The sequence below is a fragment of the Helianthus annuus genome, chromosome 10 (genome assembly GCF_002127325.2).
Source record: "Helianthus annuus cultivar XRQ/B chromosome 10, HanXRQr2.0-SUNRISE, whole genome shotgun sequence".
Lineage (NCBI taxonomy): Eukaryota > Viridiplantae > Streptophyta > Magnoliopsida > Asterales > Asteraceae > Helianthus > Helianthus annuus.
This window is the reverse complement of record NC_035442.2, coordinates 7521736-7536081: the sequence shown is the minus strand read 5'-3', so window position 1 is coordinate 7536081 and position 14346 is coordinate 7521736. Positions and strand designations below refer to the sequence as shown.

Here is a 14346-nt window from a genome sequence, read left to right as displayed (position 1 = left end):
TTTGTTGACACGTGGAACGGGAGCATCCCCACCACTCAAACCCACGCCCATGGGGTATGGTGGGGCTTGGGTTGGGGGCATGAGTTTGGTTTAGCCATTGAGAGCCCGCCATGTCACCTTACTAGCCCTACTAGCCCGCCCCACGCCCGGCTTCGAACCCACGCCAATGGGGCCACGCCCCAAACCTACGCCCCAACCCAAGCCCCCCGGGGTGGTGGCTTGGGCGTTTTCAGCCAACCCACGCCTCAACCCAAGCCCCATACCGCATGACCTAACCTAGTAAATATAATATAAGAACATACTATAAATTTGTTAAAAAAAACAAAAAATATATTTGAAAAAAATGTTATTGGCTAAGCATAATACCATCAGTATACTATTTGGTTTATTAATTAGAGTAATAATAATGAATTTTAATTAAAATTCAACTATAATTTCTTGGAAAGGTAAATATTTTAAAAATTGGTTTCCCGATGCCATGCATTTATATTTTGTTTTTCATCGTATCCCGATTCCCGATGCTATGCATTTATATTTTGTTTTTCATCTTTATTTCTTCTCTGTTCTCTAAGGGTGTAAGGGGTGCTCACCTCTTAGGTGAGTCCCCCCCTCTTACACATAACCAACCATAAAATGTCACGTCAACTCCTCTCTAACACTCCCCTAATACCCCTTTTTGATGGCGGCACTCCCCTCTTAGGTGAATTGTTTTTTTTTTAAAAAAAAAGAAAAAAAAAGAAAAGCATTGATTGGTCAAGATCTCCCTCTCTCCTCCCCTCTCTTCGGCAACTCCCCACCTATTTCACCCTCTCTCTCTACTCTCTCTCTAACTCACCTAAGTGTTGGCAATGCTCACCTAATAGGTGAATGGGCTCACCTAAGGGGGTCACCGAGGGTGCCCCGGACACCCTAAGGTTTTCTTTTTCTCCATAAAAAAAGTAACAGGTGCAATTAAAAGTTCAGCAGCCTTATATATTTAAACTTTCGGCTGGAAATTACAACACGAGCAAAACGAGATTTGACTGCCGATCGACGGATTGTATGGATTTTACGGTAAAATTTGGGGAAAAAAATAGGTGTACACAACTTTTTATAACTTATAATAACGCATTAATTATTTTATAAAACAATTGTTCATGCTAATGACAACTTGCTTGGCATGTTATCCGATATACTCATTTTACCATCACTACTTGGATCTCATGTCATCTTGACAATGATTTTATATGTAAGGAAGCTATATATAAAAGAAGTGAATATAGATAACTAACCAAGAATTAACAAGTACTTTATCGTTGATAAAGAGAAGGGATGAAGCATGCGACGTCCCGTCTTGCCTTCGGACAAAGTTATAGGACAAGGCTGTCATGCCATATAAGTTCTTAGAACCTCCATGTTCATCCTTTACTACGGTTGACGTGACAACCGAGTGGCTGGCGAGAAACCGAAGAATTCGTTCAATTAACACCGGGGTCTCCTGGGTTTGTCTAGGAAGACTAGAAGCAAGATCAAAAGAAGAGAAGTTGCCACCAGGAGTCTTTGCCATGATCTCAAAGAGATCGAGTTCTATGGCAGTTTTAATGACCATAGGAAGAAGCATTCCCATGGTTATTTGATTCACTCTTAGTAGCCCTTCCTCTTCCTCGGACATCTTGTAAGAGTCCATGATTGAACCAGAACCAAATGATATAGTGAGCCTTAGACCTTAGTTTGTTTTGAGTGGTATTATATATATAGGAACAGGATCAAGAGAGAACGCCTCAAAGCGTGAGAACAGTGAGAACGATTCTCAGCCACAAAATCTTAGTGGTTTGTGGCTAAGATTGATGCGGTGACATTTTTGTAAATAATAGGGACATTGGAACTACCAGGAGGGGTAAATAGGAAGATACAAACAAAGGTGCAGATGCTAATCACATGTCGTTTTCCCCATCATATTTAAACGACAATAACCTTTTTATACGTGATTATTTTTTGAAAAAAAATTACACCATAAAACTCAGCGTTTTTTATCTTTCCAACGAGTATACTATTGATCTACTTTTCGAAAAAAAAATTAACTGAGTTTTATGGAGGTTTTCTGAATTGGGTGTTTTATGGCGTTTTAGACTATCTATTTTAATGGCGTTTTTCTGAACTATGTGTTTTTATGGCATTTTAACTTGGAATTTTCATGGCGTTTTTCTGAACTGAGTGTTTTATGGCATTTTCAACTGAGTTTTTTCATGGCGTTTTTCTGAACTAAGTGTTTTATGGCGTTTTTGACTGGGTATTTTCATGGCGTTTTTCTGAATTGGTGTTTTTATGACGTTTTATTTGAACACCCAGTTCATGTGAGTGAGTTTTTTTGACAATATTACCCCTTAGTGTAATTTAGTATCAATGCCACATGTCACCACCAAAATCGTTCTCACCGTTCTCATATTTTCACCATTCTCTCTAAATCCTGACCCTATATATATATATATATATATATAGAGAGAGAGAGAGAGAGGGGGAGAGAGAGAGATAGAGAGAAAGAGAGATTATGGGTGTGTACACAAACCACATTATGTTATTGAACGAATGGTAAAAAACAAAAACGAAACCTGGTAAGGCTTGGTTCAAATTGAAACAACCTCTTCCAATGACGGTATCGGTTTGTTATGTCACGGTAACCGCACTAACTATAGTTTATGATGCCAAAAAAGTACACTACTTTGAATACAATTCCGTTTTCAACACACCTGTGGTGTCGTCATGACTCATGACCCAAATGATCAGCGCCACCCTCTACGTCGGCGTCATATCACTCCACCCTCGTTTACCAACCGAATCCACTACACTATATAGTGTGGACTATGACCCTCATTATTATCCATTTCCCTCCCCAACCAATCGAAATCCTCTAATTAATTGAAAAGGGTCATGGTTGCCAGAGATTAAACTATGTGAACCATCATGATTTATAACTTTAATCATTGCAAAACAAGTGTCAGTATCTTTATCTTTTTGGGGCATATACCACGACTTATAAATATGCATGGTTCAGTTAGTAGTTAGTACTGTTTTAGTATAATTAATAAACATTGAATATTTTACATAACAGAGAAAGATGCCTCAGACTAACGATGGACCTAGAGGGTGGGGGATGAACCCCTTTATATATATATATGTATATATATATATATGTATGTATGTATGCATGTATGTATGTAGCATGCACATGTATGTATGTATGTATGTATGTATGTATGTATGTATGTATGTATGTATGTATGTATGTATGTATGTATGTATGTATGTATGTATGTATGTATGTATGTATGTATGTATGCATGTATGTATGCATGTATGCATGCATGTATAGCTGGGGAGTGAGGGGCGTCGAGACCGTCGCTGGGGAGACGGAGAAGCCGGGCATGGCCCGGTGCCGGAGCAGGGGGTGGGCAAGACGAGGCGGCGTGCACAAGCCGGGCATGATATGTAACAACCAACGCTCACAGCAGGACCAACCACAACAACAGGTTATGCTTGTAGATAAATCCTAATTGCACAATATTTAATCTGATATTATTTGTTTTATAATTTATATATATTTTTTTCGAGCAGACTAACAGAAAAAGAATACAACATTCGTCTTCTGGGCCCGCCAATGGCGGAGCTTAGTGTAAAGTGGGGGTGCACCTGCCTCCCTAATGTTTCGGTTAGAAGTGTAAAATTTCCTATTTTTTGTCCAAAAATTTTAAAATTATATAGGATTATCCCTCAGTTATTTTGCCTAAATATTTATACAATATATAGATTGGGTCCCATGACTTTTCGTCCCCTCAGAATTTTTGGTCAAGCTCCGCCACTGAGGCCCGCCAACAGTACCGGCACCGTGAATACAGCTGTCCATCACCAAGCCCCCCAGCATCAACATATACACCTGGTGATGGAATAACCACCGCTAGCAGTATGCAGCATGTGAACAGTGTACCGAAGAGCATGATGATGTATGGTTCAGAGGGAACCCGTGGGTTTGCGTCGTCAACTAACCAGCTGGTGGGGTTGTCAAAAGGGGTGGGTCCGGTTGGGTTGGTCCGCTAACACTTATTTGTCCATTTTTACATTCTTAATAATTATGATTAGAAAAAGGGCGAATATCATAAAATACACTATACTTTTTGTTTTTCTAACAAAAGTTGCTCCACAATCTTTTGCATATAAAAACACTATACTTTCTGTTTTCTTTTTCTCACAAAGTCACTCAACAACTTTTTTTTTCTAAATTTTAAATAACCTGCAATAAAGTTTTTCTTTAATAAGTTCCATCTTTGCACCCAATATTACAAAACCATTGCTTATCAGTGAAGTCAACTTTTATTTACTATGTAAATGATTTAAAAGAGAATGCACTTACATATAATATATAAACTTAAAACTTTTAAATTCAGAAAATATTGATTATTGTAAAAACCATAGTTAGTTACATTAATCTGTTTGATTTACGAAGGTCGAAACAAATCAATTTCATCTTCAAATTTTAGATGAATTTTTGAGATGTTCTAAAAATAATAATTTACAACTGGTGCAAGAAAATAAAGATTGATAACGTGTAGCGCGTGTCTGCATACGTGTGTTTTTTTTTTGTACCATACGTTGCTTATATAATTTTTATTTCTTAAAAAATGATTCAAAATGCTGAAATTGTTGAGTGACTTATCTGAGAAAAAAAAAACAGAAAGTACAATGTCTTATTTTTATGTGCAAAAAATGTTGACTGACTTTTGCGAGAAAAAAAAAAACAAAGTAGAATGTTTTAAATGTGCAAAAACTGTGGAGTGACTTTAATGAAAAAATAGAAAGTATATTGTTTTTATGATATTTGCCCTTAGAAAAACACAATGTTTACAAAGATAATCTGAATCATTGAAACACAACCATTTAGGATGACATTGAAGTATTGAACATTTTAGGGATGTTATTCTCTGGATGATAACGTTGAATCTTTTCTGCAACAAGGAGGAAATGAAAGAGAACTTTGTGGTACTATGAAGCAGACGCGTATTGAGCACAAGGCAGAGTCATCTAAAGGTATTACATAGTCTCATCTGATTTACAAATCCGATCGGATGACCATCCGATCGGGTAACACCCTCACTTCCCTGGATTGCCTATAAATAGTGGACTAGGGCCATTTGTCTAGAACCTTTTGCCAGATTGTCATAGCGAAGCTCTGTCCAGTTTACATCCGGATCTTTTGTACTTTCACATATTATCAAAGGAATTGGACATAATTATCAGTGATATTGTTGTTGGTGATTCTCATACGATGTCGAGGGATTCCGCACCTCGCCATTCACTACTAGAAAATCTGAAACTTCTTACACTAGTTTTCCTAGGAAATACGTCATAAAACTGGTTTTTCTACGCATTTATGACAAGCACCTGATGTAGGAAAACAGCTCGTAGGAAACCTGTTTTCAACGCATTTCCTACGCAAGTTCCTACACATTTTCTGCGAAACTACTACGTCGCAAATTGCTACGAATCTCCTACAATATATTTAATTATTATCTTTTAGGATTTATTTTTTTGGCTACACATTTCTGACCAAAACAAAAAAACAAAAAAATTAAAAAAATTTTAATACAGTATTATTTGTGACCCATTTCCTACAAATAAATTAAAAGTGTTGTTACAAATTTCTTAGGAAACTGAGTATTTTTGGTGACCCACTTCCTACAAATAAATTAGAAATGTAGTTACAAATTTCCGAGGAAACTAAGAATTTTTTTGACCCAATTCTTACAAATAAATAAGAAGTGTTGTTACAAAAATTATGAGGAAATTGAGTATTGTTTGTAACGGTTTTTCGACGAAACTTAGTATGTTTTGTGACAGATTTCTGACAAAATAAAAAAAAGGACTACTATTTTTGACCATTTTTCGACAAAATCTTATTATGTTGTGACACATTTCCAACCACCTAATTTATTAAATAAAAAAAACTGCAAAAAAAAATAATAATTAATATTTCAGCATTTTTCTAGCAAAAAAATCCAGAAATAATCTGTAATACGAAAAACCTATTTTACAATCAGTATTTGGTACATTTCGTCTTTCTAAAGTCCAACATCATTTTTTTCAATCAGTATTTGGTACAACTTTATTATACATGAGATACTTCTGTTTTACAAAGTTATACCTATTATACTTATAGATACCTACCAATCCATCTTACGTACAGCTTTATTATACATTAAATACTTCCGAACCCATTACACAAAATATAATTTGGCAATTTATGTAAGTACATATATATTTAGTGGTGCGCGCACACACGCACACACGCACACACACACGCACACACGCACACACACGCACACACACGCACACACACGCACACACACGCACACACGCACACACGCACACGCACACGCACACGCGCACACACGCGCACACACGCGCACACACGCACACACGCACACACGCACACCCGCACACACGCGCACATGCACACACGCACATGTATACATGTATACAAATGCACACTTAATAACAAATATAATCACATCCACACACACATACATATATAGATACAAACATGCACACACACATACATACATACACAAATACATACATACATACACAGTGACGGAGCTTGACCAAAAGTTTCGAGGGGACGTAAACGGATGGGACCCAAAAAAAATTTCCTATCGGTATGTTATGGGTCGGGTCGGGTCGGCTATTCGATTCAGGTCAGGTCAAATAATAATAGTTTCAAATAAAACTAAAAAAAAAATCATTCATTCAAAGGACCTGTTCTTGCACATAGAAAAACTAAATATTGTATAACAAACAAAAGACCTATATATACATAATGATACGAGATAAATGAAACCTGGACGAAAAATTACAACTCAGCCCGACGACCTTTATGATTTTTGAATTCATTATATATGTCTCCCGAATCAAACTTATCAGCAATTTCTTTTTCTATGTAAATCATGAAGCTATTTGTGAGATATTAATTTTATTGTGTGGTCAGTAATCAAGGGTTAAACAAATAAAATAAGAGTTAAAATATATTTATCAAACTATCCATTATTTAGGAAAAATAATCGGGGGGCGATCCTATATAATTTTTAAAATTTTCGGACGAAAATTCGGACCATATACACTTCTAACCGAAACATTGGGGTGGGCGGGTGCACCCCCGGGCACCCATTATCATTCGCCACTGTACATACACTAATACATACATACATACACAAATACATATATACATACTCACATTATACTCATATGCATACGTCCACATAGTTACGTATATTTAATATTTAAAATAAGAATAATTATATAGGTTGTTTCTTACACATTTGTGACAAATCCTTAAATGTTGTCAAAAATGTGTCACAACTTGCAATGGATTTAAGCATTTTGTCATAAGTGTGTAGGAAATTGTATTCATACATGGATTGTTTCCTACGCCTTTGTGACAATTATTTTTAAAAATAAGCATTTTGTCATAAATGTTTAGGAAATGTGTTTATTTAATAATTATTATATACTAGTTTTATTATTATTTATCCTTTTTGTAGATTATTTGTGACAGATCTGTGACATAACTGTCAGTTAATTAGGATTTTCTTATTTTTTGTCAGAAACTTGTCACAAGTTGTGACGGAATACTGACGGATGGTTTAAGTTAATTAAAAAATAAATATTCCATGATAAATGTGTAGGAAACGATATTATTTTCACTTATTTTTTCGGTTATATAAATATTTATTCGGTAAAAAATAATAATTAACTTTTTTGTAGTTTATTTCCTACAGATTTATAACGCAACTGTCAATTAATTAGGGTTTTCTTATTTTTCGTCATAAATCTGTAGGAAACGATATCATTTCCCTTGTTTTTTTTGTTTTGTAGGTTATTTCCGATAGATTTGTTACGCAACTGTCAATTAATTAAGGTTTTCTTATTTTTCATCATGGATGCATCGAAAATTTGTAACAAAATCTTGAAAAAAAATTTGTAGGAAATTCGTCATAAAAGTGTAGTAATCTGTGACGAAAAAAATTGTGTAGGAAATTGTCCCTTTTTCTAGTAGTGCATTGATCGATTCGGCCACGTTCTTCTATTAGAACAGATCCAGATTGTGCGCCTAACAAACTGAAATTTCTAATCATGCTTGGTTATAATTGATATTTTTATAACATGTTTTTCTTTTGCAGAAGTTGGTTGTATACGCACCAGAAAGAAAGTCTTGTGCTGTCATTTTTCTTCCGATGGGAAGCTGCTTGCTAGTGCTGCCCATGACAAGAAGGTAAACTGTATATAATTTGTGTGTGTATATATATACATATATATAGGCTTCAGTTCAATAAAGAACCACCACGAGTTGTGAGAACATTGAGAACTCCTACTTCCTGCGCGAGTTGGCCAACATTTTTTTTTTGCAAAAACGTAGATGAAAATATTATAAACACATATGTAAAACCGAATTACAAAAAGAAAAAATCTCGAGTCAGTAGTTACGCCTGATGTAAGTTTATTTACACCTGATGTAAATTTTGTTACAGTGATGATATTTTTTTTGCACCTAATGTAAATTTTTGCATGCAAAATTATTTTTATTTTTTTTGTTGGAACAAGTGATATTTTTTTAAAGATTTTTGAGAAAAATCTTTTTCGGAAAAACCTTTTGGAAGGCTTAGTTCTCATGGGTTCTCACAACTCAAGATGGTTCTCATTTTACCCTTTCCATATATATATATATATATATATATATATATATATATATATATATATATATATATATAGTGGAGGGTTCAAATGAGAAGAATTTTTTTAAGAAAAAAAAAAAGATGAAGTTTCAACCAATAAGAATGCTTCATTTAATATTTGCATTTAATTTTAATATAAGGGTATATTGGTAAACTTACAAAAATCATTAATTTGTATTCTTCCCCTTTAATAACTAACTAAATAAAATTTGTAACTCTTTTTCAAAATATATACTTTTTCCAAATCAAATAACCAACCCAATTTAAAGTGTAGAATAAATTACTAGTTGTGTAGGATAAATTACGAGTTGTGTAGGATATATTTCGAGGTGTGTAGGATAAATTTCGACTGTGTAGAATAAAATTCTATAATATATAGGGTGTATGTATGAAAATTTTGATACGTGTAGGTTTTATAGATTATATGTAGGATAATTAATGATTAGTTAACTAATTAATTAAAGAGTTAAAAATTAATTATATGAGTTATAATGTGCAGGGAAGAAGAGAAGAAGGGTGGAGGAGATGTTTGAAGATTTGGGGAGGATGGGAGAGTTGTTGAGTTCTGATGTTTGAAGATGTTTGAAGAAAGGATTTCTAGCTTTTTTTTAAGATAAAAGAAGCTATTTTCAGATCTTTTAAAAAAAAAAAAATCAAACAGTCTTCAAGGGGTAACGTCTGCGCGCCTGCAGACATTAGCTCCTTGAAGATGTTAGAAGAAAAAACAAACACCCCCTAAAGTTGCAAACAACAACTACTTGTGACTTCTCTTCCTTACCCAATAAAGGTTTCATCCTGGTGTGTGCCTCAAGGGATTTAGGAATAGTGAAACGGGCTTGAAAGTGATAAATCACATTTTTTGTTGAATTCAATCCACTATCACACATTAGAGCATTCGTGTCATGCATGCTGCACAAAAATTTAAATAGAACTAGCAAATGCACATGTTAAAGGGGTCATGTTCGCGGTTGAACCCGAACACAGCACGAACCAGAATTTCTTGGCCACTTGCATATGTAGATAAGATAAGGTGCAGTCCACTTGTTCAACTAACATTATATTATTATATTATCTTTCTAACAGATTAAAAACAAGTGGTTAAACATTAACATACTTTAATATACCATGTTTATGAGTTTTTTTTTAAACAAATTACATGTTTACCTTCATAATTAGGCTCATCGATTCCATTTGGAGACCAAAAAGCCCAGTTCAAAGAATCTGGTGCTTCAAGTTTCAAATAATCTGCGTCGGCAAATTTATAATCTTTTATATTCAGGCCTCGAGAAGAAAATGCTGCTACCGTTAGTATTAGATATGAAGTATATGCTCCAAACTATCCCAATGCTTCCAGTTGCCTTAAAGCTCTTTGCCAAAAAGTGTTTTAGCACACCCAAACCAAACCCATTCCAAAAGTTGCCTGATTTAACTGTGTGGCATCTGATGCAGCAGAGAACCTTGTTGTCTATTAAAAAATGTAACAGTTCAGGTACAGAAACATGTTTAAGAAGTTCACAAACATAAAATGTGACCGAGACAGCCATCACGCCCGAACCCGTGATCGCCATGTCCACCACGCCTGCCTTCATTTCTAGCTTCTCTTACAGCTCAAAACAGAACCAAAAAAATAAATTTTAAATTTACGCAAAAAATGAAATCAGCTTGACAAGCTAGATCCTATATCATAATATCGACACATAAAAACTGAACAAACTACAAAATGTGATAACCGAAGCGACAATTCGAGAAACATGAAATGACAATCAAAGGAAATCACATGCATTACGAGAACATCATCCATGTAACTTAATGTACTCTTTTTCTTTTTTCACATGAAGCGGCAATTAAGAACCGCCAATGAATGATCTTATAGTGGCCAGCAAACGAACAAAATGATCTTATAGTACTCGTGGAGATAAACCAGTCCTTTCGCAGTTCCTAGCCCACATCACCTTCGGAAAGCAAGCATTATCAGAAAAAAATATAGTTATTAATATATCAACATGAAACAAAAGGTCCAGTGAAGAAAGTCTTACCAACTAAAACAATATTCTCTTTCGCGACGGATTACATATAAACCTAGTGGGATATCACAATAAAACAATTAGTTTGTTCGACTGTTTCTGAGTTCTTCTAACCTGTTGCAATCTCGAATCTCCATATAAAGAAGATGAGCAGAATCAATTAATTACCGTTGAAGAAGATGATGCAGCGTCTGTGTCTGTTTGTCTTCCCGGTATGCCGTTGCCAGTTGCCGCCCTAACCTATACGACGCCTTTATCTATGTAGCGGCCTTCATGACCTTTCAATGTTCTTCATAATGTAAACAAACAATCTCATAAACTCATCTACCAAACTCAAGAAAATGAAGAGTTTAAAACCCAATATTACATACATACCGTTCTTTGCTTTGGGTTGTTTTGTTCAAGATCTGAAACTGTTCATGATCTAAAAAAAACAAATGAAATAAATCATAAAAAAGGACTATGAAATTAAACGCTTACTAACTCGTTGAACAGAATCTCTAAAGCAAAGGGCAAATCTGGGCAGAGTAAAATAGAACAAAATAACCCTGAAGTTTGGACTGTAACTCGAACTTCGCAGAAACGGGTGCACGTGGTTTGGTTTACCGGTCATCTTCTTCACCCGGTTACCCTGAAAACCCTAATCGGTTATTGCTCCTTCTTGAACCACCATCATCACTTCCCTTGCAGACCACCGAGACCTGGTCGTTCACCTGCTTAACCTTGCCTCCTGCAACAAACAAAACAACCTAGATCGAGTTTAGTATCTGGGGAGCATGAAAGGAAAATGAAAACTCAAGAGGCTGGAACACAACTTAACAGGGGTGGGATGGAATCGGTACTTGACTGACATTTTGAGAAGAGAAAAATAATGAGGAAGATCTTTGGAATTCCTTGTTGAATAGAGAAAAATAATGAGGAAGATCTTTGGAATTCCTTGTTGAATGTGGCGATATAAGCCTTTGGGAACCTGCAGCTCAAACCACAAGAGGTGTGTTAAGTAAATGAACGTGTACAATATGTAGTTTATACACTTTGTATAGCTTGTGTGGAATAATAGACGAAAGCGGTTGTGTTCACTAACCACAACATAATTTGTTCTCTTTGATGTTAAAAAGTACAACAAAAGAGAGTCCTTAATAAGGGTGCTAAACGGGTCGTGTTTGTGGGTCAGCGGGTTCAACCTGACGGCTCGAACCCAAAAATCGTGTCATACATTTGAATCCAAACACAACCCAAATATTCGCGGGTTGACCCGAACCAATTTAGCATATAACCTATAAACTTTTCAAGCATAAAAATTTAACACCAAATAAGAAAATCAAACAAAACTGAGTAATAACTGATCAACAATAATTAACCATACCTATTGGGTGATGAAGTTGACCGCGGACTGAATATCGACATTACGGGAAGCAACTGCAGGCAAGGCAGTGGCAGAGTAGTGACGGACTTGCATCGGCTTGTGCAGTTTAAAACTAAATGTTTGACTTTCCCTTTTGTGTTCCTGTATTGCATGCCCCGTCTGCTTCCGAAAATATTTGCAGACAAATTTAAACAAACCAAATAGAAAGATATTTAAACAGACCTAAAAATTGTGCCATAAAACACAAATTCGGGTTCGACTGATACCTGTATTGGTTAAGAATCGAATGTCATGACAGAGACGACTGCGGCGTCAGGCGTGACGGTGGCTGTTTTCGGTGGTGAAAATGTATAGATGTGCTAAAATTGTAAAAATGCTAAAAAAACCCTAACAAATCCATTTGGTGCCAGTTAAGAAATTAAGAGTAAAAGAATTAGACCTTGGCAAATTGAGAGTCCTCAGGATTAAAGTGGTGAATCTGCTTCGCTTCAAAATGATTGTAGAATCTGCAGTTATCAAAGAATTAATTGATCTACAAAAACCCTAATGATATTTTGCTCTGTGTTTTCTTGCACAAGATCACAATAAACTTAGAAATGGAAAACCCAAGTTATGGGGAGCAATACATCGGGTAGAAGAGATGACCATGGACTATTAAGTGTCTTTGAAGGCATGATTGTAACCCTGAACGAACGATTTCTAGCATTTGGTGGTGAATTTCCTTTATTGATATAGCAATGCATTAGCTAGATCATTCCCAGTAACACAACCTATACAAGTCTACAAGTAGCACAATGCATACACCCCTTCAATAATTTGATCATTCCCAATAACCATCACCTACAGAAAAATAGTGCTATCAGTTCCGAATTAAGGCTTTAAAATATTAAAAATTGAGAACAAAAAAGTACAGAATCCGCACCTGAAAAGAAGGATTCCGGTCACCGTTGTGTGGACTCGCAAATGAAGTTCAGTGAGTCTAAAGTGAATGAAGTATTGCCAACCACATATATAATATCAATTTCATCATCAACAGAAAATGTAAATATAAATTTTAGGCAGTTGATATACCAATATATTATAATAATTATATGCATATATCAGTATTCTAGTTTCTAGAAACGTATATATCTAGTATACTATATTAGAAATACCAACCATCATGATCTTGATTCTAGTTGTTGATGAATTCCAGTTGAAAATGAAACATGATTGTGCCTACACTAAGCAAACATGATTTTTTTTCTTTAAAATGCATACCTCAAAAGTTTACAGCAATGATCAACCAACATGCTTCATACATCAGCCCAAATAACCAAACTACTTAAACAAAATTTAAACACATGATCTAATGGCAATAAACTTCAAATCTGGAGTTCAACTATTGATTCAAGAAAACAAACATCTCACATAGGCATATTATCAAACATGTGGCGTGCATGACTGAATCAGACAAAAAAATATAAACTAACTCATGTCATAATCCCCAAATTCACAACCAATAAACATGATTCAAAATGAAATTATCATATCATCACACTACTAATGAGAATCGAACAAGAAGAATGAACTTAAAAGCTCTAATCGGAAACCTAACGAAAAGATGACGAATAAAATAGTCAAAATACCTTCTTATAAATCGTCATGTGAAATCGATTAATGGCTGAACTGCAACTTTCAAATGTTGAAGATGATGAGGTCAGTTTATCCTGTCTCTCAGAAGTCGATTTGCCTGGGATATCCATCTGTAACGTCATTGACGGTTTAAGTGGTGACATAAATCATAAATGTAGGATCCTTCAGTTCCATGGATGAAATCTCGATTGTGCCCCTCAGACGTCTTAAAAGTTTGGAGGAAAATACAAATTCAACCCCTGTAAAAAAGCTTTATTTGTTTGTACATGTTATAAAGTTTGTACGCGTTGTTAAATTACATTTCTATCCATAGGAAATGCTTATATATAGTATATAGATATAGATATAGATAGTAAATAATAATAATTTTTTAAACGATTGAAATTATGGTAAATTAGGAATTAAAGGTGCCCGTATGATATATACTTAATAATTGTATTATTGTTTTTTTTCACTAGAATTAAATAATTATTCTTTGTCCGGCATATACTTCTATCAAATTGTAAGTGTTTTTTACGTGTCACTAGCTATAATGGCAGGTGAGCTGTTATAATTGGTTTAA

The 14346-nt window shown here is 35.0% G+C and overlaps 1 protein-coding gene and 1 long non-coding RNA gene across 9 annotated transcripts; both read right to left on the bottom strand.

The window, feature by feature from the left end:
* Positions 1-245: 245 nt before the first annotated feature.
* On the bottom strand, positions 246-1666 carry LOC110880488 (caffeic acid 3-O-methyltransferase-like). The gene is made up of 2 exons (XM_022129010.1): positions 1272-1666; positions 246-276 (listed from the first exon to the last, which is right to left on the bottom strand). Exons 1-2 carry the CDS (start codon positions 1664-1666, stop codon positions 246-248), a joined length of 426 nt encoding a protein of 141 aa, XP_021984702.1.
* Positions 1667-9261: 7595 nt separating this feature from the next.
* Positions 9262-13926, bottom strand: LOC110883910. 8 transcript variants are annotated; one of them, XR_004870507.1, is made up of 13 exons: positions 13778-13926; positions 13072-13128; positions 12776-12989; positions 12589-12655; positions 12416-12477; positions 12150-12308; positions 11599-11753; positions 11390-11513; positions 11159-11207; positions 10952-11072; positions 10796-10838; positions 9924-10711; positions 9262-9668 (listed from the first exon to the last, which is right to left on the bottom strand). It is a non-coding gene; the product is annotated as an uncharacterized LOC110883910 (long non-coding RNA). The 8 variants fall into 8 exon arrangements; XR_004870509.1 differs by having other exon boundaries at positions 9263-9668; positions 11159-11532; XR_004870510.1 differs by having other exon boundaries at positions 9263-9668; positions 11159-11513; positions 11604-11753.
* Between the last annotated feature and the right edge of the window lie 420 nt (positions 13927-14346).